The following is a 23,926-nucleotide window of genomic DNA, read 5'->3' on the forward strand; positions in this document are numbered from 1 at the left end:
CTTTCAAAGTTTTTGGGGTTCATCTCATACTTCTGAAGATTTGAGGGTGCTGCCTGTTCCATACTCCTCCTCCTACTGCTCAACCATCCTTTTAGGGGTACAAACAATAGTAATTGGGGCGTAGTGTACGTGTGAGATACATACACTTTCTTTTTGATCATATTTTCTATTCCGCTATTCAATTAAAACCTTTGGGGATCAATTAAATTGCGTGATAGTCTGTGTCGGTACGTGTGAGATCCACCTTTCCAAGTTTTTGGGGTTCATCTCATACTTCTGAAGATTTGAGGGTGCTGCCTGTTCCATACTCCTCCTCCTACTGCTCAACCATCCTTTTAGGGGTACAAACAATAGTAATTGGGGCCTAGTGTGGTGGTGTACGTGTGAGATACATACACTTTCTTTTTGATCATATTTTCTATTCCGCTATTCAATTAAAACCTTTGGGGATCAATTAAATTGCGTGATAGTCTGTGTCGGTACGTGTGAGATCCACCTTTCCAAGTTTTTGGGGTTCATCTCATACTTCTGAAGATTTGAGGGTGCTGCCTGTTCCATACTCCTCCTCCTACTCCTCAACCATCCTTTTAGGGGTACAAACAATAGTAATTGGGGCCTAGTGTGGTGGTGTACGTGTGAGATACATACACTTTCTTTTTGATCATATTTTCTATTCCGCTATTCAATTAAAACCTTTGGGGATCAATTAAATTGCGTGATAGTCTGTGTCAGTACGTGTGAGATCCACCTTTCCAAGTTTTTGGGGTTCATCTCATACTTCTGAAGATTTGAGGGTGCTGCCTGTTCCATACTCCTCCTCCTACTGCTCAACCATCCTTTTAGGGGTACAAACAATAGTAATTGGGGCCTAGTGTGGTGGTGTACGTGTGAGATACATACACTTTCTTTTTGATCATATTTTCTATTCCGCTATTCAATTAAAACCTTTGGGGATCAATTAAATTGCGTGATAGTCTGTGTCGGTACGTGTGAGATCCACCTTTCCAAGTTTTTGGGGTTCATCTCATACTTCTGAAGATTTGAGGGTGCTGCCTGTTCCATACTCCTCCTCCTACTGCTCAACCATCCTTTTAGGGGTACAAACAATAGTAATTGGGGCCTAGTGTGGTGGTGTACGTGTGAGATACATACACTTTCTTTTTGATCATATTTTCTATTCCGCTATTCAATTAAAACCTTTGGGGATCAATTAAATTGCGTGATAGTCTGTGTCGGTACGTGTGAGATCCACCTTTCCAAGTTTTTGGGGTTCATCTCATACTTCTGAAGATTTGAGGGTGCTGCCTGTTCCATACTCCTCCTCCTACTGCTCAACCATCCTTTTAGGGGTACAAACAATAGTAATTGGGGCCTAGTGTGGTGGTGTACGTGCGAGATACATACACTTTTTTTGATCATATTTCCTATTCCGCTATTCAATAAAAACCTTTGAGGATCAATTGAATTGCGGGATAGTCTGTGTCGGTACGTGTGAGATCCACCTTTCCAAGTTTTTGAGGTTCATCTCATACTTCTGAAGATTTGAGGGTGCTGTCTGTTCCATACTCCTCCTACTCCTCATCCATCCTTTTAGGGGTAGAAACAATAGTAATTGGGGCCTAGTGTGGTTTTGTACGTGCGAGATACATACACTTTTTTGGATCATATTTCCTATTCCGCTATTCAATAAAAACCTTTCTAGGGCAAGATCTTAAATTACAGAAATATGAGGAGACCGTCAATTAAGGGCCGTGGCCTGGGTCGTGGTGCTGCTGGTAGAGCTCCTGTTGCAAGGAGAGGACGTGGTCGATCTGTGCCAGCTACACGCACAAGTGAAACACCTTCCTCAAGTGTGAGTAGGCGACAGAACCTGCATCAGTATTTGGTAGGGCATCATACGCCCCTAGAAGTGATGAGGCCAGAACAAGTGGAGGCGATAGTAGATTGGTTTGCTGCTGACAGTGCCTCCAGTTCCTTCACATTGTCTCCCACCCAGTCTACTGCAGAAAGGTCACAGTTGGCACCTGCAGCCGATGTCCAACCGTCTTTCACCTCACCCCCTTGCAAATCAGGCAAGCAGTCTGAGCCCCAAGCCATACAGCAGTCTCTTCTTCTTTTTGATGACTCTGTCAGCAGGGTTTCCCAGGGCCATCCACCTAGCCCTGCCCCAGAAGTGGAAGAGATTGAGTGCAGCGATGCCCAACCACTTATTTCTCAAGATGAGTACATGCAAGGATCATCGCAGCACGTCTCCGATGATGACGAAACGCAGGTGCCAACTGCTGCGGCGTTCAGCATTGTGGAGACCGACAAGGAGGGCAGGGGTGAAGACTGGGTGGAAGATGATGTGGAGGACGATGAGGTCCTCGACCCCACATGGAATGAACGTCATGCAGGTGACCTGAGTAGTTTGGAGGAAGAGGCGGTGGTCGCACAGAGCCACCAGCACAGCAGAAGAGGGAGCAGGGTGCAGAAGCGGAGCGGCCGTGCCCTAGACACTACGCCCGCTACTGCCCAACGCAGCAAGGGAACGAGCGCACCAAAGTCAGCTCAAAGGAGTTCTCTAGCGTGGAAGTTCTTTAGAAAATGTGCTGATGACAGGACACGAGTGGTTTGCACCCTGTGCAATCAGAGCTTGAAGCGAGGCATAAACCTTCTCAACCTGAGCACAACCTGCATGATCAGGCATCTAAGTGCAAAGCACGAGCTGCAGTGGAGTACACACCTTCAAAACCAAGAAACGTCTCTGGCTCATCCTGCTTCCTCTTCTGCTGCAGTCTCGGCCGCTCCAGCCACATCTGTAGTGATACCGGCACCTGCCACCCCGCAAACAGACGATCTGTCAGCAACACCACCACCTGGGTCACCAACAACCATCTCCACAATGTCCCGTGGAAGCGTTCAGCTTTCCATCTCCCAAACACTTGAGAGGAAGAGGAAGTACCCCCCTACCCACCCGCGATCCCTGGCCCTGAATGCCAGCATTTCAAAATTATTGGCCTTTGAAATGCTGTCATTCCGTCTGGTGGAGACGCACAGTTTTAAAAACCTTATGTCGGTGGCTGTCCCACAGTACGTCGTGCCCAGCCGCCACTACTTTTCCAGGCAAGCCATCCCTTCCCTGCACAACCAAGTGGGGGAAAAAATCAGGTGTGCACTGCGCAACGCCATCTGTGCCAAGGTCCACCTAACTACCGATACGTGGACCAGTAAGCACGGTCAGGGGCGTTATATCTCCCTAACGGCACACTGGGTATATGCAGTGGCGGATGGGCCTGAGGCGGATAGCAATTTGGCGCATGTCCTTCCACCACCAAGGATTGCAGGGCGCTTCAGTTTGCCTCCTGTTCCTAACTCCTCCTACTCCGCTTCCTCATCCTCTACCGCCTCCTCATCCGGACAGCGTAACACCTTCACCACCAACTTCAGCACGGCCAGGGGTAAACGACAGCAGGCAGTTTTACAACTTGCCTGTTTGGGGGACAAACCACACACCGCGCAGGAGTTGTGGAGGAGCATGGAACAGCAGACAAATGAGTGGTTGCTGCCAGCGAGCCTCAAGCCCGGCCTGGTGGGTGTGCGATAACGGGCGAAATCTCATAGCAGCTCTGGGCCTAGCCGGTTTGACGCACATCCCTTGCCTGGCGCATGTGCTGAATTTGGTGGTGCAGAGGTTCCTTAAAAACTACCCCGATATGTCAGAGCTGCTGCAGAAAGTGCGGGCCGTTTGTGCGCACTTTCGGCGTTCTCACCCTGCTGCTGCTCGCCTGGCAGCGCTGCAGCGTAACTTCGGCCTTCCCGCTCACCGCCTCATATGTTACGTGCCCACAAGGTGGAACTCCACCTTGCACATGCTGGAAAGACTGTGCGAGCAGCAGCAGGCCATAGTGGAGTTTCAGCTGCAGCACGCACGCGTGAGTCGCTCTGCGGAACAGCACCACTTCACCACCAATAACTGGGCCTCCATGCGAGACCTGTGTGCCTTGTTGCGCTGTTTTGAGTACTCCACCAACATGGCCAGTGGCAATGACGCCGTTCTCAGCTTAACTATCCCACTTCTATGCCTCCTTGAAAAAACAATTCGGGCGATGATGGAAGAGGATGTGGCACAGGATGAGGAGGAGGAGGAGGATGAAGAGGTAACATTTCCAAGGCTTTCAGGGCAGTCATTCGCAAGGGGCTCCGAGGGTGGGTTCCTGCACACACAAACGCCAGGGACACAATTGTCCAGCAGGGGCACAGTTCTGGAGGATGAGGAGGATGAGGAGGAGGAGGAGCTGGAGGAGGAGATGGAACCATGTTCACAGCAGGGTGGCACCCAGGCCAGCTCATGGCCATCACTGGTGCGTGGCTGGGGGGATACAGAGGACACGGACGATACACCTCCCACAGAGGACAGCCTTTCGTTGCCTCTGGGCAGCCTGGCACACATGAGCGATTACATGCTGCAGTGTCTCCACAACGACCGCCGAGTTGCCCACATTCTAACTTGTGCTGATTACTGGGTGGCCACGCTGCTGGATCCCCGTTACAAGGACAACGTACCGTCCTTAATTCACTCACTGGAGCGCGATCGCAAGATGCGCGAGTATAAGCGCACGCAGGTAGACGCCATGCTGCTGGCATTCCCATCTGACAGCGGGGCCGCAGTGGAAGCACAAGGCAGAGGAGGAGGAGGAGGAGGTCGCCAACGCAACCAGGGCACCGCCAGCACCTCAGAAGGCAGGGTTAGCATGGCCGAAATGTGGAAAAGCTTTGTCAGCACGCCACAACAAACAGCAGCACCAGCAGCTCAGATGGAACGTCTCAGCAGGAGGCAGCATTTTACCAACATGGTGGAGCAGTATGTGTGCACACGCCTACATGTAGTGAATGAGGGGTCTGCCCCCTTCAACTTCTGGGTCTCCAAATTGGGCACATGGCCTGAGCTTGCCCTTTACGCCTTGGAGGTTCTGGCGTGCCCTGCAGCCAGTGTATTATCTGAATGGGTATTTAGCACGGCTGGGGGCGTTATAACAGACAAGCGCAGCCGCCTGTCCAGAGACAATGTGAACAAGCTCACGTTCATTAAAATGAACCAGGCATGGATCCCACGGGACTTTTCCGTACCTTGTGCAGAATAGCAATGGATACCGACCTTACCCACCCATTGTTCCATTTTTGCTCTCTCACTCTTTTGGGGTGTACCCTCATTTAAAATTTGTGAAAAGAAGCAGTGTTGGCTACCTCGTCCTCCTCCTCAGGGCCAGATTAACGTAGGGGCTATTGGAGCTGCAGCTCCAGGCCCCTACCTTTTTATATAGGCCCCGGGTTGGCCATATTCACTGTTACCGCTCTTCTGTCACTTGTAAACACAGAAGTCTGGCTTCTATGCTCGCTTCCCCAGGCAGCACCCTCAGAACCTCCCCACACAGCGCGAAGGCCGGACAAGGAGGGACAGTTGCCGATACATGGATGTGTTTATGGGCTTCAGAGACAGCATCCCATGTTGAATTAGGCATGCATGGCTGCACCCTTCCTCCTCTGGGTGCATGGCAAGGCACGGCCCTTAAGGCCCTTCAAAATCCTCAGCACCAAGCCCATGATGCTCTTAATCCGGCCCTGGTCCTCCTCCACCGCCGCTTCCACCTACACCGCCCATAGGTGTGCGCAGCCTATTGCATTAAGGTGTGCACCCCAAAGTTGAAATACACATGCATGTGTTTGCCAGCAGGGAGAGTAATGTATCGGGGCCATGTACCTGTAGGCAAAGAGAAATAGAGCAGAGCAGGTCCGAGGGAGATCTTTCCCATCTCCTCACTGGCAATGCTATGTGCCCTAGGTGATTAGGGTGTGCCCAGGCACACCCGGCACACCCTGTGCGCATGCCTATGTCACCGCCACATCCACCACCACCTCAACCTCCCTCCTACTCCATATGGGCCTCGTCCTTCAGAGATGAAGAAGAACATGGTTTTATTTTTCTGTTTTTTTTTGTTGTTTTAAGTTATTTCCCTATCCACATTTGTTTGCATAGCACTTGACATGCTCTTAATTACGTTTTGCTGCCATTTGCAGCACTCTAGCCCTTTCCTTTGGTGTTTTAGAGCCATTTTAGTGCCTTAAAGTTCGGGTCCCCATTGACTTCAATGGGGTTCGGTGTCCGGGAAAAGTTGGGTAAAAGTCCGGGACACGGCCGAACCCGTCGAACACGGACATCTAGGTGTCCGCTCAACCTTACTTATAACGGAAGGCACATGTTTGGCGTGCTTTTGAAAATTGCACCAAAGATACAGAATGCAGGACTTTTCAAATGCAGGACATTCACGGAGCAGAGACTTGAACAATTACATAGAATTTAAAGGGGATGGGTTTTCATGTGCTTTAATAGTGCTGGAAAAGCGTGTTCTACTGCGGCAAAAGTGCACCAGTGTGAACAGGGCCTGAGTAGCATTTCTGTGAGCAAAAACACCTTGTTAATGAGAGAAGTCAGAAAATAATGTCCAAACTTGTTCAAGTTGATTAGGCATGGGAGTCAAATTGGTGGTCCTCCAGCTTCTGCAGAACTACAAGTCCCATGAGGCATTGCAAGGCGAACAGTTACAAGCTCCCAAAGGCAGAGGCATTGTGGGACTTGTAGTTCAACAGCTGGAGTGCTGCCAGTTTGACATCCCTAAGGTGTCCACTGCTACTCAAATAGACACCTTTTATAGCCTTGGGATCCAGGACTTAAGGTGAACTTACAATATATCAAGACTATATGCTACATCAGACAACTATGCCAAACTTAGCTAAAAGGTGTCTCAGGATCACAAGCAGATGACTGGAGGCTTGTAAAATGTTGCCTGGTCTGAAAATCTTACTTAATGATGAGTCATGAAGATGTTCCTTTCAGAACTTCTAGTAAGCAGAATGCATTGACCCATCATCTTTTGTTTTACCAGTACATGGAGGTGGTGGTGAAATGTAAGGAATATATTCTTACAATACATCAGGCTACCAGCTGAGCATTCTCAATAGCCATACCCTCCATGAGTATTGTTACTGACCATGTGCAACCCTTATGGGCACAAGATAGGTGTGTACCTAATAAAATGTTCAGTGTATGCTGCAGAAAGAAATACTACAAGGTGTAACTAACTTACTTGGTTTCTTCCCCAAAGGGGATGCCGCATGATATTTATCACAGGACTGAAGCAGCTGAGTCCAGTGTGGTCATCATAGTTGCCAATGGACATAAAATAATTATGTTTTGCTCTCACTTCAGTGGCGGTAGCATTAGCTACTCTCCCGATTAGGTCTCGGCTGCAGATTAAAAAACAGATAAGATGATAATTGCTCTAAGCATAGCTGAATGTTCAAGGTAGTGAAGAAAGAGCAATGTGTGAAGAGTTGTAACTTCTGTGCATCAATAATGTGCTAAATCCATACCAAGCATTTCTAGTTCCAGTTGTATTTCACATCGCACTTTGTTTGTCGCACCCTATACCAGGCACATAGAGGGACCTACAGAATGACCTAGTCCAATTGTGCTCACCTTGATACCTGAAATCGCAGTGTAGGTTGTACGTGCAATTGTCCCATCCACTGAAATTAATTGAGTACATTTTAAACATCTGTCCATGGTTAAAAGGTGAAGCAGATAGCTTCTTACACATCTAGGACACTTCATAGTGAGATTTATTTGCTACAGTTTTAGATCATCCAGCAGTTGTGTGATCTCTTGACTTCTATATCCCAATCCTCCTGGGCCATTCTCCATAATTTCAATCATTAAAAGTTCAAAAGGAACAGTGAGAACCCCTTATAATGGCCACAGCAGGTCTGCAGATACAGGACCTCATGAGCAGAGTAAGGAGGGATAAGGGCGCTTCTGTAAGGGTTAGTAGCTGGTCCTGGACAGCAGTTGGAAGAGGACACTTAGGGCAGCACTTTCGTGAGCAGAAGCAACTCTAGAGAATCTGAAAAAAAAAGCCCCTCTAAGTGCAGCATTTTACAGTTTATTCATATAAAAAAAATGGGAATTAAAAACACTTCCAAGGCTCATTACGGAAATCAGGCATAACAGTGTAATGATCCTCATCTGAAGAAGGAGCTGTGCATGCTCTGAAACGCCCTACTGCGCACTGTCACCGTCCAACGTCACTACTGGCCGCGTACATTCAAGCGTGGTTCCGAAAGCCAGGCCCCATCATCGCTTCCCCGCGTCCTCCTGGGATCATGACAGCTGCTGGCCGGCTCTCTTCCTACACAGAGGCATAGGATCACGCGGTTTGTACGAGGATCATTACACTGATATGCCTGATTTCCATGATGACTCTTGTAAGCGTTTTTAATCCCCTTGATTTATATGAATAAACTGTAAAATGCTGCAACTAGGCTCCATGTCCACGGGACGTTAGAAAAAACGCTGCAAAGCTAGTTCCGACGCTGGGAAAAGCAGCTGTCAAACGTGCTTTCAGTAGCTTTTTCCATTGGAGTTATTGCACATTTGGCCACGTTGCTTTTAGCAGCGTTTCTGCCTCTATTCAAAATCAATGGTTCCCTATGGGAGCCTATTGATTTGAATGGAAGTCACACTCGCAAGTCGGATCAGGATGATCCGACTTGCGCTGTGAGAATCTTGAGGGGGAACTCCACGCCAAAAATGGGAAAAAAAACTGCCTGGGGTTCCCCCCAGGTTCCAAACCAGGCCCTTCGGGTCTGGTATGGAACTTGAGGGTAGCCCCACGCCGGCGTGGGGTCCCCCTCAAAATCCATACCAGACCCTTATCCGAGCATGACGTCTGTGACATGAGGGGCGGGGTCTCCTGATGACGTCACCTGGCGGCCATGCCCACAATGGCTATATAACAAGCTGCAGAGACCGGAGACCGGCATAATTGCCAGAGACATGGTCTGAGGAGGACCGGATGAGGAAGAAGAGCAGAGGGCAAAAGAGCAGAAGAGCGGACAGCAGAAGAGCGGACAGCAAAAGAGCAGAAGAGCGGAGAGGGAGAAGACCAGAGCGGAGAAGACCGGATGAAGATTTTTAATAAACTATCTAAAACGTCTCCTGTCATTATTTACATACACTGCCTTTTATGGGGTGAATGAGTAGGGGTTCAGTGTACCCCATACCCATTCACATAGGGAGGGGGTCCAGGATCTGGGGGGCCACCCTTGTTAAAGGGGGCTTTCAGATACCGAGAAGCCCCCTGCCCGCAGACCCTCACAACCACCGGCCAGGTTTGTGGGGATGAGGCCCTTGTCCTCATCAACATGGGGGCAAGGTGCATTGGGGTGGGGGTGCAGAGCTCCCCCTGCCCCAAAGCACCAACCCCCCCCATGTTGAGGGCATGTGGCCTGGTATGGTCCCCTCCTCCTTCCTGCCCTACCGGGCTGCATGCTCGGATAAGGGTCTGGTATGGATTTTGGGGGGGGACCCCACGCTGTTTTTTCGGCGTGGGGCTACCCTCAAATTCCATACCAGACCCGAAGGGCCTGGTTTGGAACCTGGGGGGGACCTCCACGCAGTTTTTTTCCCCATTTTTGGCGTGGAGTTCCCCCTCAAGATTCCCACAGCGCAAGTCGCACCGCAAGTTGGTTCATCCTGATCCAACTTGCGGTGCGACTTCCATTCAAATCAATAGGCTCCCATAGGGAACCATTGATTTTGAATGGAAGAAAAAAAAAACGTATAACGTGGCTGAACGTACTTCATCACGTTCGGTCACGTTCGGTCCCGTATTTGCGTTTGAAATACCGGGAAACACACGTTCGAACGCAAATAATTGCATTCCAAAAAACATCCCTGAACTCAACTGCCTGCAAATGACTGTAAACGACCCTGTGTACATGGACAGATAAGATAACATGTAGATGGGTTCAGGGGCTTCTGAAAAAAACGCCCAACTACTCCTAAACGGCCATTTACAACGTTCCGTGTACATGGAGCCTTAGAGGCACCTTTTTCTTCTTCAGGACCTCATGAGCAGACAAAGTTGCCAAGAAATACAAAAAATTGTAAGTTTAATTACCAAAAAATAAATAATAGTTTTAAGTGTACAGGCATGTTTACTTTAAAGTGGTTGTAAACCCATTACCCACACCTCTCAACTGTTTGAAATGGGAATGAGGCACACCTATTAGCAAAAGTATGTAGGCATAGGACACACCCCCTGCCACACCCCCTAAAAAGAGAATTGTGCAAAAAAAAAAAAGATTAGTTAAACCCACAAGTGCTTTGTTACCACTACTATTCCTTTATATTGGCTTTTGGGATTCACAGATGCAGGTTTAGCACGTTAAAAAACTTTTTGATAGATAAAAAGTGCATTTTATATACAACTATATAGATCAGACCAAAATGAGGGACGAATGGGGAGGAAAGAGGGACAGAGGGACTTTGTTCCAAATCAGGGACAGTTGGGAATTCTGCCTTATGTATATCCAGTAAAGTGACTGGCCTCAGGTGATACACAGCAGAGAAACAAATTGTTCTACATAAGTTGTACTTGTTTATTTGAAGATATCTGTCCTGTTCATCAGTGTAAAACTCAGATGAAATAGATTTTTCACAAATTCACAAAGCAGGGGGCAGAGAGCTGCAATTACACACTGTACAAGAACTCTGAGAGCTGATTGGAGGGAAGGTACACACATGACCCTTTACACAACACACAGCAACAGAGCTGAGACTGTCAATCACAGATTGATCCCTCCCCTGTCACCATTTTCCACTTGGTGTCAAAAAACTTGTTCCAAGGGATTCATGCTGATAGAGGAACTAGACAGCAGAGAGAAATTACACTTAGTGCTTTGGAGAGAGGCAAGTAAATACTATGGAAATATGTGCTTTGTTCAGATTTCATGTCTGAGGTTTACAGCAATTTTATTTAGGCTATTTATATAAACCCTAACCAAAACCTTTAGAGTAGATTTGGCTGTAAAGCTAAATAGTCCATATATAATATAATATAATATAATATAATATAATATAATATAATATAATATTATATTACACACATACATATACATACACATACAGCTGCAAGAAAAAGTATGTGAACCTTTTGGAATGATATGTATTTCTGCACAAATTGGTCATAAAATCTGATCATCATCTAGGTCATAATTGACAATCACAGTCTGCTTAAACTAATAACACACAAAGAATGAAATGTTCCCATGTTTTTATTGAACACACCATGTAAACATTCACAGTGCAGGTGGAAAAAGTATGTGAACCCCTAGACTAATGACATCTCCAAGAGCTAATTGGTGTAATATCAGCCAACTGGAGTCCAATGAGATGAGATTGGAGGTGTTGGTTACAGCTGCCCTGCCCTATAAAAAACACACACCAGTTCTGGGTTTGCTTTTCACAAGAAGCATTGCCTTATGTGAATGATGCCTCGCACAAAAGAGCTCTCAGAAGACCTACGATTAAGAATTGTTGACTTGCATAAGCTGGAAAGGGTTATAAAAGTATCTCCAAAAGCCTTGCTGTTCATCAGTCCACGGTAAGCCAAATTGTCTATAAATGGAGAAAGTTCAGCACTGCTGCTACTCTCCCTAGGAGTGGCCGTCCTGTAAAGATGACTGCATGAGCACAGTGCAGACTGCTCAATGAGGTGAAGAAGAATCCTAGATTGTCAGCTAAAGACTTACAAATGTCACCGGCAAATGCTAACATCCCTGTTAGCGAATCTACAATACGTAAAACACTAAACAAGAATGGATTTCATGGGAGGGTACCACAGAGGAAGCCACTGCTGTCCAAACAAAACATTGCTGCACGTTTACAGTTTGCACAAGAGCACCTGGATGTTCCACAGCAGTACTGGCAAAATATTCCGTGGACAGATGAAACCAAAGTGGAGTTGTTTGGAAGAAACACACAACACTATGTGTGGCGAAAAAGAGGCACAGCACACCAACATCAAAACCTCATCCCAACTGTGAAGTATGGTGGTGGGGGCATCATGGTTTGTGGCTGCTTGCTGCATCAGGGCCTGGGCGGATTGCTATCATCGAAGGAAAAATGAATTCCCAAGTTTATCAAGACATTTTGCAGGAGAACTTAAGGCCATCTGTCTACCAGCTGTAGCTCAACAGAAGATGGGTGTTGCAACAGGACAATGACCCAAAGCATAGAAGTAAATCAACAACAGAATGGCTTAAACAGAAGAAAATACGCCTTCTGAAGTGGCCCAGTCAGAGTCCTGATCTCAACCCGATTGAGATGTTGTGGCATGACCTCAAGAAAGCCATTCACACCAAACATCCCAGGAATATTGCTGAACTGAAACAGGTCAAGAATTACTCCTGACCGTTGTGCACGTCTGATCTGCAACTACAGGAAACGTTTGGTTGAAGTTATTGCTGCCAAAGGAGGCTCAACCAGTTATTAAATCCAAGGGTTCACATACTTTCTCCACCTGCACTGTGAATGTTTACATGGTGTGTTCAATAAAAACATGGCAACATTTCATTCTTTGTGTGTTATTCCTTTAAGCAGGCTGTGATTGTCTATTGTTGTGACTTAGATGATGATCTGATCACATTTTATGACCAATTTGTGCAGCAATCCACTTCATTCCAAAGGGTTCACATACTTTTCCTTGCAGCTGTGTATATACATATATATATATATATATATATATATATACACACATACATATACATACATACATACATACACACACACATATACATACACACACACACACAATATATTAAAAATACCTGAATGATGCAGCCAGTCCCAAAGCCTGTGGATAAGAAGTAGCCCAGCCCGGGGCTTGGACATCCCCTCTCAGGCACTCCGTGTTCCAGGAATAGGGCTTCACACCCAAGTGAGGGATGGCTGGAGCTGGACCATTTTTCAGTGCACCTCCTCTTGCCATCTGAGATGCAAGACAACCTTATCAGTAACAATAACTAGAATGTAAACCATTATCAATAACTATTATGAACAGTATGAGCTATTCTTACAGTTTGGTGTGTTTAATCGCTATAATGTTTTGTTTGTGGCACACATGGCAATTCTTTTATTAAATAGGTAAAAGCACTCTACTATGCAGAAACGTATATTGGCCAGTCAAGAGAAAATGGTTTACTGGCTGCTAAAAACAGTAACACAGTAATTGCATCATTTTAAAGTGTTAGTTACCCCAACTCTTCATATTCCTGTGTGTTAAAAAAGTATCATGTTCTCTTTGTATTGCTTGCGTTGTGTGAAATCCATGGTGATCCTGCCAGTCCCCCATCTTTCTTATTTTAAGCTGACCATACTAGGCATAAGGGCACATCCTTCCCAGTGTGGTCAATTTTCTGGCTGAGCAGGGAGCACAGCCTGCTTTTCCTCCAATGGCCAATAGATGCGCTGACACGTACCCTGCACGTCACAAGCAAAAATTTCCCAGAACACTTACTAGCTAGCCTGAAAAAAAAAGAAAAAACAAAACAAATTGACCCTGTCTAACAATTCAAGCTATAAACAGAGGGTTTAGTTTGCACACAAACGGACCGTGGAAAACTTTGCATTTCATTTGGAAATCAAGATCTCAGAGTCTGGAGGAAGAGTGGAGAGGCACAGAATCCAAGTTGCATGAGACCCAGTGTGAAGTTTCCAGTCATTGATGATTTAGGGAGCCATGTCATCTGCTGGTGTTGGTCCACTGTGTTTTATTAGTTCCAAAGTCAGTGCAGCCCTCCACCAGGAAATTCTAGAGCACTTTATGCTTCCCTCTGCTGACCAGTTTTATGGAAATGCTGATTTCATTTTCCAGCAGGACTTGGCACCTGCCCACACTGCCAAAACTACCAATACCTGGTTTACTGATCATGGTATCACTGTGCTTGATTGGCTAGCAAACTTACCTGACCTAGACCCCATAGAAAATCTGTGGGGTATTGTCAAGAGAAAAATGATACACACCAAACCCAACAATGCAGATGAGCTGAAGGCCGCTATCAAAGCAACCAGCCCATATGGAAGAAAAATATATTTCCAATATATTTAGGGAAATTTTTTTAGAAATATATTGAATATGGCCAAAATTGTAGCATTTCAAATATATTTCCAATATATTTTGGGAAAAATAAATTAAGAATGTTTTTTTAAGATATATTTTAAATATATTTTTCTTCCATGTGGGAGGGCCTCCATAACACTTCAGCAGTGCCACAGGCTGATCGCCTTCATGATCCGCCGCATTGATGCAGTAATTCATGCAAAAGCAGCCCCGACCAAGTATTGAGGGCCTACTGTACTGTACATGGACATACAGTCAGGTCCATAAATATTGGGACATCGACACAATTCTAATCATTTTGGCTCTATACACCACCACAATGGATTTGAAATAAAACATCTGGAAAATGCCCCAAGAACAAGCAGGAACTAAAGACAGTTGCAGTAGAGGCCTGGCAGAGCATCACCAGGGATGAAACCCAGCGTCTGGTGATGTCTATGCGTTCCAGACTTCAGGCTGTAATTGACTGCAAAGGATTTGCAACCAAGTATTAACCACTTTACCACTAGAGGATTTTGCTGTCTTACGTCTGGGCCACTTTTTGCGATTCGGCACTGTGCGAATTTAACGGACAATTGCGCGGTCGTGCGACGCTGTACCCAAACGAAATTTTTCCTTTTTTTCCCACAAACAGAGCTTTCTTTTGGTGGTATTTGATCACCTGTGCGATTTTTACTTTTTGCGCTATAAACAAAAAAAGAGCGTTTATTTTGAAAAAATAACAATATTTTTCACATTTTTTTATATGAAATTCCCCCCCAAAAAATGTAAAAATCAAATTTTTTTTACATTTTTGGCCAATTTGTTTTATGCTACCTATGTTTGGTAAAAAAAATCACAATAAGCGTATTTTGATTGGTTTGCGCAAAAGTTATTGCGTTTACTAACTAAGGGAAAGATTTCTGTCATTTTTGGTGTTTTTTTTAACGCGTAATGGCGGCGATCTGCGATTTTTTTTGCGGGACTGCGACATTGCGGCGGACAGATCGGACACTTGACTGACATTTTTGACACTTTTGGGGTTACCAGTGACATTACTGCAGTAATCAGTGCTATATATATGCACTGTTACTGTAAAAATGACACTAGCAGGGAAGGGGTTAATTTTATTGGAGAGGGAGGGGTTAATGTATGCCTGGTGCTTACTAACGTGTGGGGGGGTGACTGTGTGACACAAGGACAGATCGAGGGTTCAACTATGCTGAACCCTGCAATCTGACCCTGCCTGTCACTTCAGAGATCTGCCCGCTTGTGTTTACATCGCCGCTGCTCCTCCCCTGGCCCGACTCCCGCTGTGACTGAATACAGCGGGAGCGAGCCTCTGGCGCCGCGCGCGCGCCGCAGAGAAAGGGGAGTGTTTGACGACGTAGGTCTACGCCGTCAGACGATAACGAACCACTTTGCCGCAGTAGGCTCAACGTGAGCAGACGGCAAGTGGTTAAAAAGTGAAAGTTTGATTTATGATTGTTAATCTGTCCCATTACTTTTGGTCCCTTAAAAAGTGGAAGGCACATATACAAACTGTTGTAATTCCTACACTGTTCACCTGATTTGGATGTAAATACCCTCAAATTAAAGCTGAAAGTCTGCATTTAAAACACATATTGTTTGTTTCATTTCAAATCCATTGTGGTGGTGTATAGAGCCAAAAAGATTAGAATTGTGTTGATGTCCCAATATTTATGGACCTGACTGTACTTTTCAGTAAGCCAATAATTCTGTATTAAAAAAAAAAAAAAAAAGAAAACAAAAATAAAGTCAAAATTTAAAGTAATGTTAAAAGAGAAGAATGTTTTTTTTTTATGGAGGGGGGGGGGGGGGGGAATCATACTTACCTAGGTGGATGCAGCATTGGTTCCCCGGTGGCTCTAACACAGAACTTTTCAGATCGTTTCTCTGCTCTACTTCAGACTGCTATCAAAAGAAAGCAGGGCTTCCATAACACCTCAGCAGTGCCATGGGCTGATCACCTCCATGCCACCCTGCATCGATGCAGTAATTGATGCAAAAGGAGCCCTGACCAAGTGCATACTACACTGTACATACTTTTCAGTAAGCCAACATTTCTATATTAAAAATCCTTTTTAATGGTCTTATGTAATCTCATTTTCTGAGATACAGAATTTTGGGTTTTCACTAGCTGTAAGCCATAATAAAAAAAAAAAAAAAGAAATGCTTGAAATATAGCACACCGTGTGTAATGCATCTATATAAAATATAGGAGTTTTTCTTTTTGAATTGATTACTGAAATAAATTAACTTTTTTATAATATTCAAATTTTATGAGATGTAGCTGTATAGCAGTGGAAAAATTAACCAGTTGCCGATCACCCACCAGTCACCCAGTCACACACAGGACTAGGGAGGAGCACGCACCTGCCGTTCCCGGCAGGTGCTTATTTGGTTCAGAACCAATGGTTTTTGACCTGGACCTGGTGATCAGTTCTGACCAATTGCAGAATGTCCTGTGCCTGTGTGATGCAATCTTCTCTCCTGGAGCCATTTCGGTTCCAGCGTGAGAGAAGATAGCATCAGACAGTGAGTACACAAGCACTACACTGACACCAGTACACATAGGCACATTTGTCACCCCCCAGTTACCCCTTTCACTCCCTGTCACAGTGTCACTATATACAGTATACAGATTTTTTTTTTATGATCACCGTATCAGTGTCACTTGTGACATCAGCTAGTTTGAGAGACAGTTAGTCGTAGTTAGCGGCAGTCCCACATAGGTTTATGGTACCCACTATATTTAGGGTACCCACTATATCCCCTAATAAAGATCCTTTCATTACAGTGTCACTATTATAGTGTACAGATCTTATTTGTGATCACTGTATTAGTGTCACAGGTGACATCAGTTAGCGTTAACGTTAGCGTCAATCCAGGACAGTGTCAGATTGCCCGCCGCATATTTAGTAATACATTTTAACCCTTTGTTTGCCAGTGACACACGCACGCACACACACACACTAAACAGCTCCATTACTAGTATAGTGTCTGAACGGATCAATACCTTTGATCAGATCAGAACTATACTAGCGTCCCCAATAGTTTAGTATAGTGTTCCCCACTAACACCAGAATTGGCAGGTTCGCCACTGGCGCCCTGTGCCTTTCACAAATGAGGGTCGGTTCACCCTTAGCACATGTGACAGACATGAAAGAGTCTGGAGAAGCCATGGAGAACATTATGCTGCCTGTAACATAATTCAGCATGACCGGTTTGGTGGTGGGTCAGTGATGGTCTGGGGTAGCAAATCCATGGAGGGATGCACAGACCTCTACAGGCTAGACAAAGGCATCCTGACTGCCATTGGGTATCAGGATGAACTCCTTGGACCCATTGTTAGAACCTACGCTGGTGCAGTGGGTCCTGGGTTCCTCCTGGTGCATGACAATGCCCGGCCTCATGTGATGAGAACATGCAGCCAGTTCCTGGAGTATAAAGGAATGGAAACCATTAAATGGCCCCCATGCTCACCGGACCTAAATCCAACAGAACACCTCTGGGACATTATATTTCTGTCCATCTGACACTGCCAGGTTGCACCTCAGTCTGTTCAGGAGCTCAGTGATGCCCTGGTCTAGATCTGGGAGGAATTACCCCAGTACACCATGTGTCGTCTCATTAGGAGCATGCCCCGACGTTGTCAGGTATGCATACAAGCATGTGGGGGGCCAGATAAACTACTTACTACCATTTTGAGTTGATGCAATGAAATTTCAGTAAAATGGACTAGCCTGCATCATTTTTTCACTTTGATTTTCGGGGGGGGGGGGGGGGGGGTCTTGAATTCAGCCCTCTGTAGGTTATTAATTTTCATTTCCATCAAACGATGTGACATCCTTTCTCTCTTAACACAATACCCAGTCAATATCAGTATGCATATCCAGCATGATAATTTTTGCCCATTGAGATCTGATGTGTTTTCAAAGTGTACCTTTAATTTTTTTGAGCAGTGTACATACCTAGTCAAATCCAAATCTGCATAGTATCCCTGCCTCACCGATGATAGAAAACAACGGCTGCTGGAGGAGATGTATAGGCGGTCTGTCCCCAAGCTGACATCACTTCCCCCCCTATGCGCACAGGGGGTCCTGGAACTTCTCCACCAGTCCTCTGAGCACCTCCAGCGACCGTGGTTCTCTATCATCAGCGGGACGGGGACACTATGCAGATTTGGTATTTTGGAGATATGTACTTTTTAATGTGAGTTGTTATAACATTTTTAATAAACTGCCCATTGCGGCACTAGATGGTGCTTCCCTTTCTATAATAGGTTCACACACACAGGACCGGTGGGGGGAAAATCGCATGTGATTCTTTGAAGTGTGATTTGCGCCCATTTATTTTGTATGGATGAAAAACACACCACAAAGTATTGGTACCCGGTATTGCCGAGTACTTGACCGAAAAGTTCAGTACTTGTACTCACCCAAAAAAAAAAAAAAAACGGTATTGGTGCAATCCCAATGACTAGTCTTTGCAGTAAGGTGCACATGGAAAATCAACAAACATCACAAACAAAGGCACACATGTTTTGTCTTTGCATTTATATTTAAAACTGAATAGGTTGCTTTACAAGGTGAGGGTTCACACATACTTTAACAAATGATCACTGTAACAAGCTATTACAACAATCACTGAAACAAATGCTAGTGTGATTGGTTTCCACACATTGGGACTTTGGTTATCAAACTGGCAACTCCCTCCACATGGGGTCTTCTGTACTATGCTGGGTATTGTAACATTGTTGTATCAAGAGCCTTTGTTTGCTCTATCATCCTTTTAAGCCGCATTCACACTGCAGCGGCATGACTTCTGCACGACTTCGGGGGCGACCTGTGAAGTCCCGTGCGCCGCGACTTCGGCGCGACTTGCACGGACTTCATATAATGAATGTCTATGCAAGTCGCTCCGAGGTCGCCCCGAAGTAGTACAGGACCCTTTTTCCAAGTTGGAGCGACTTGTGTCGCTCCTATTAGAACGGATCCTGTAGCACTGCATGGGCCGCGACTTGTCAGGCTGACAAGTCGCCTGACAAGTCGCGGTAGTGTGAATGGAGCCTCAATATGTTTTTCTATTGTATTATACTGTTTGTTCAATAAATTTTGATTGTTTTTTTTTTTAATTTCTATATTTATTGCCCTTAAAATCCCACCTAGGAAGAGAAATTTCTTTCTATGTACTATCAAACTGGCAACAGTCCTATCTGGGACAAACAGCATGCAGGGTGGAATAAGGCAATATTTTTTTGCTGGATAAAAAAAAAAAAAGCTGTATTTTATAGAATTGTCCTGGAGCATTCAGTAGAAGGTTTGCAGATAGTTTAAAATCCATTATCCAAGCATTTTGCCAGGTCTACACTTTGTCTTGTACATTTGTACTATCCAACATTTTTTGAATTAACCACTCTACTACCGCTCACGGTAATACTACTGCGGCAGAGTGGCTCGTTCCCGTCCAGTCACGTAGTATTAACGTGACTGGACTCCTCCCCTTCTGGGCGGCGCTTGCGCGCCGCCGGAGGCTCGCTCCCGCTGTTTTCATTCACAGCGGGAGTCGGGCCAGGGGAGGAGCAGCGGCGATCGCCGCTGCTCTTACCCGATCGTCGGGGATCGAGTCTGGAGATCCGCCCGCTGTGTGTAAACACAGCGGGTGGATCTCCATAGTGACAGGGAGTGACAGATCGGACTGTTCAGCATAGCTGGACATCCGATCTGTCCATGAATCACATAGTCACCTCCCCCCCTACACGTCAGTAAGCACCAGGCATACATTAACCCCTCCCTCTCCAATAAAATTAACCCCTTCCCTGCCAGTGTCATTTTTACAGTAACAGTGCATATATATAGCACTGATTACTGCAGTAATGTCACTGGTACCCCCAAAAGTGTCAAAAATGTCAGTCAGGGGTCCGGTCTGTCCGCCGCAATGTCGCAGTCCCGCAAAAAAAATCGCAGATCGCCGCCATTACGCGTTAAAAAAAAACCACCAAAAATGACAGAAATCTTTCCCTTTGTTAGTAAACGCAATAACTTTTGCGCAAACCAATCAAAATACGCTTATTGCGATTTTTTTTACCAAACATATGTAGCATAAAACAAATTGGCCAAAAACTTTTAAAAAAATTGGTTTTTACATCTTTTTTGGGGGGAATTTCATATAAAAAAATGTGAAAAATATTGTTATTTTTTCAAAATAAACGCTCTTTTTTTGTTTATAGCGCAAAAAGTAAAAATCGCACAGGTGATCAAATACCACCAAAAGAAAGCTCTGTTTGTGGGAGAAAAAGGACGTAAATTTCGTTTGGGTACGGCGTCGCACGACCGCGCAATTGTCAGTTGAAGTCGCACAGCGCCGAATCGCAAAAAGTGGCCTGGACGGAAGACAGCAAAATCCTCCGGTTGTAAAGTGGTTAAATAAACATGCATGCAGACCCCCGGTCACACCTTCGACATCCAGCAGGTAATAAAAGGAATGTGCTACAGTATGTGGATACCAGCTTCTGCATAGTTTTTACTAGACTTAGGGCTCTTTCACAGGGGCTTTCCGTATGTCCGCAAATCATCCTATTTTTTTGCGGACATAATGTAAGTCTATGGCATTGCGGATGTCAGCGGAATACCATCCGCTGACATCCGATTTCCTTCCTTTCAGTTCTGTTCCGTTTTTTGGAACAGAACCCTATTTTTCCTTCGTTCAAAAAACGGAAAGGAAGGAAAATCGGATGTCAGCGGTGTTATCCGCTGACATCCGCAATGCCCATAGACTTACATTAGGTCCGCATATCATCCGCAAACGGATGGGATGATATGCGGACCTACGGAGCGGATGACAGAAATGTCATCCGCTCCGTGAAAAAAAAAAAAAAAAGGACCGCAGCGGAGCTCTCACACGGAAAGCCCGTGTGAAAAAGCCCTAAGGCTCCATTCACACCTGGGCGTTTTCAGCTCCAAAAACGCTCAAAAGAAACGCTTCCAAAACGCCCAACAAGTAAAACCCCATTCATTTAAATGGCCCCTGTTCACATCTGAGCGTTTTGCAAAACTCCTGTAGCTGAAAAAAGTACATGAGCTTCTTTTTGGGCTGATTACCAGCGTTTTTGATAGATGTCAATGAAAAACGCCTGAAAAAATCGCGGTAAAATCGCGGTAAAAATCGCGGTAAAAATCGCGGTAAAATCGCGGTAAAAAACGCTACGCTCAAGTGTGAATGCAGCCTAACTCTAAAGTAAAATGATTACAGTTTGGCTCAACTTGAGGTTTTGGACTACATTGTTGCACTATTTTTTCTTCATGTATACAACATTTAATCTATTACAAAATATTCCCAGAGTACCATGGGTTAGTCAAAGAGACCTCACAGCAAAAGCAGCATATCTAAGTTCTGAAACGGGAGTTGAGGCAGTATGAGGAGTCATTTATTTTATATATGTGCATTTTAACTTGAGCTATTAAGCTCTGTACACAACAGGATTTTATATGCAACAGTTTAAATTTCCCTAAAAAAAAAAAAAAATTATATATATATAATCTTTTAAAAAAAGGATTTTTGACTTACCATTAAAATTGAAGAAACGCAGATACTTAGTCATAACTATGGTTTATATGCAGCTACCTTTAGGAGATTGGACACTGGTAAAAATAAACCAGAGACATCTATAAACCCTAACCCTGCATTAAAAGCGAGAAGTTGACTTTCTAACTTTCAGGACGTTAGGGTTGATCAGGGCCGTTGATAGGGGGGGGACCACCAGCCCTCTTGTAGGGGGCCCGAGCACACAGGGGGGCCCACACAGAGAGGGGGATTAGTGATTGACAACAAATACAGAAATCTTCCTCCAGCACCTGAATCTGATCTGTCCCTCTCCCTGCTATCAGCTTTTATCTGTTGAGAAAGATACAGTTGTCCCTCACTAATCCCCCTCCCTGTGTGGGCCCCCCCTCCCAGCACTTATCTCTGCTCAGGAGTTTATTTGTAAATTGTAACTTTGTTTCTCTCTCTCTGTCTCTCTGATCACTGAGCTCCAACTGCCCAGCCTGTATATTTTTTTCATCTCATCTTTTTTATTTAACATAGTTTTTTTTTTTAGATTTAGCAGGAACTGTGCAAGTTATGTTATATTTGTGTCTGCTAATAGTGATTTTGTTGTAATTTTAGCTAAATATATCTTTAATATTTTCTTGAGGGAGCCCTGCCAGGTAGTTTGTACGGGGCCCCGCGATTTCTAACAGCAGCCCTGGGTTGATCCTCATTACCTGGGTTTTAACAGCCATGCCGTTAATACCAGTGACCAAAAAGCAGGATGGTGGACCGGCCCTTGGAACAGAAGGTCCCAAAGACCTGCAAGGGTCCACTGAGTGTTGCCAAAGGTCTGAGCCACTTTAGTGCAATGAGAATCACCGGAATGCCATCCATCATCTTGAACTTGTGGAGCAGACGAGGGAAAAACTGTAGAGAAGGAAAAACATAGATCAAACTGAACTGATCCCACAAAGTCAGGTATCTGGATCTGGTAAAAAAACCTGTCCTGTGCTTAATCTGGACACCAGAAGGTCCATATCTGGTGCACCCCCACCTTTGGCAAAGGGCTTGGAACAGACGCTGACAGTTGAGAAAGTATGTCTGCCAAATTCCACTCCTACAATGTGGATGGTCAGCTGCCCAAGTCAGTCTAAAGCCCACTTGTCTTTGGGATGTTTGAGTTCTGATGCCTCCTGGGCAGTTTATGTATGCCACTGCTGTGGCATTCTCCATCTGGTCTGGTTGCCCATCCTTGCAGCTTAGAGGTCCAGCGTTGAAGTGACAACTGAATTGGCTGAGTTCCCGCTGTAAGAAGTTGAGTTTCCTCCAACGGCCAAGTCCCATGCACTGAAAAGGCATCAGGACTCTCCCCAGACAGATAGGCTGGCATCTGTCCTGAGAACTTTCCATGTCTTTAGGGGAGAGGGAAAGCTTAGGATGCCTGATATACACCCTATTAATTTTATTTCTGGATATAGATTCACTTTTTATATTGCAACTTTAAAATAAAAGGTCCACTTTAACAATGAGCTGTACATAGAATTCTGCAGAGCTGTACATAGAAGGTAAAGCTAACTTGTAGCCTATTGTCCACATTATTGCAAGCAAGTAAAATATATATTTAACAAAATAAATTACCTGAAGAACCATCTCATCAAGGCTAAGTCTGCCAATCAAATCCTTTACTCGTGTATCCCATGGCAGTGAAGGATTCATGAAGGGATAGTCCTGCCCCAGACAATCTGGGACATATAACAAAAGCACAGATGTGACCAGGATGCTGGTTGTTCCAAAATATAGCATGACAGGCTTCATTCTTCATTTGCATAAGGTACACAATTATTTCTGTGAAAAGTAGTACATTTAGGTGTAAATTTAGGAAACTGCTACTGCATATTAATATGACATATGAGTGACATGTACATCTTCTACTTCAGTAAGGATCACTAATATACATATTTTATTTCTTGGGAGAGTGCATGTGATCAGCGCAGGTCCAATCAGCACTGTCCAGACAGAAGAGGGTCAGGAGTCATGCAGCCTCAAAGGACTGTCAGAGAAGAATGAAAACTCCTACATGCTTTACCCAACACTAATAGAAGTCACAAAAAAAAAAATTAAAGGAACACTTTCTAATCAGTGTAGCATCAAGTCAATTAAAATCCTGGGATATTGATCTGGATAGTTAAGTAGCAGAGGGGGTTGCTAAATAAATTAACTAGCAGGTGCACTAGATGAGCAACAATGTGACAACCCCCAAAACAGGAATGGTTTTACAGGTGAAGGCCACTGACATTTCTTTACCTACTCATCTTTTCAGACTGTTTTTCACTAGTTTTGCATTTGGTTAGGGTCCGTGTCACTACTGGTAGCATGAGGCAATACCTGGACCC

General features: G+C 45.0%; 1 protein-coding gene across 2 annotated transcripts in view; it reads right to left on the reverse strand.

Annotated features, from left to right (window-relative positions):
• Window positions 1-23,926, reverse strand: part of LOC309546837 (uncharacterized protein) — a 95,237-nt gene that overhangs the window by 57,298 nt on the left and 14,013 nt on the right. For both annotated transcript variants that reach the window (XM_082246528.1, XM_082246527.1), the window contains exons 2-4: window positions 23,172-23,378; window positions 12,709-12,869; window positions 7,125-7,284 (exon numbers count right to left, since the gene is read on the reverse strand). In XM_082246528.1, coding sequence (XP_082102654.1) covers window positions 7,125-7,284; window positions 12,709-12,869; window positions 23,172-23,348 — 498 coding nt within the window. In that variant the 5' untranslated portion in view covers window positions 23,349-23,378. The remainder of the gene's footprint in view (window positions 1-7,124; window positions 7,285-12,708; window positions 12,870-23,171; window positions 23,379-23,926) is intronic.

The sequence above is a fragment of the Pelophylax lessonae genome (assembly GCF_965119305.1).
Source record: "Pelophylax lessonae genome assembly, chromosome: 2".
NCBI classification, from domain to species: domain Eukaryota; kingdom Metazoa; phylum Chordata; class Amphibia; order Anura; family Ranidae; genus Pelophylax; species Pelophylax lessonae.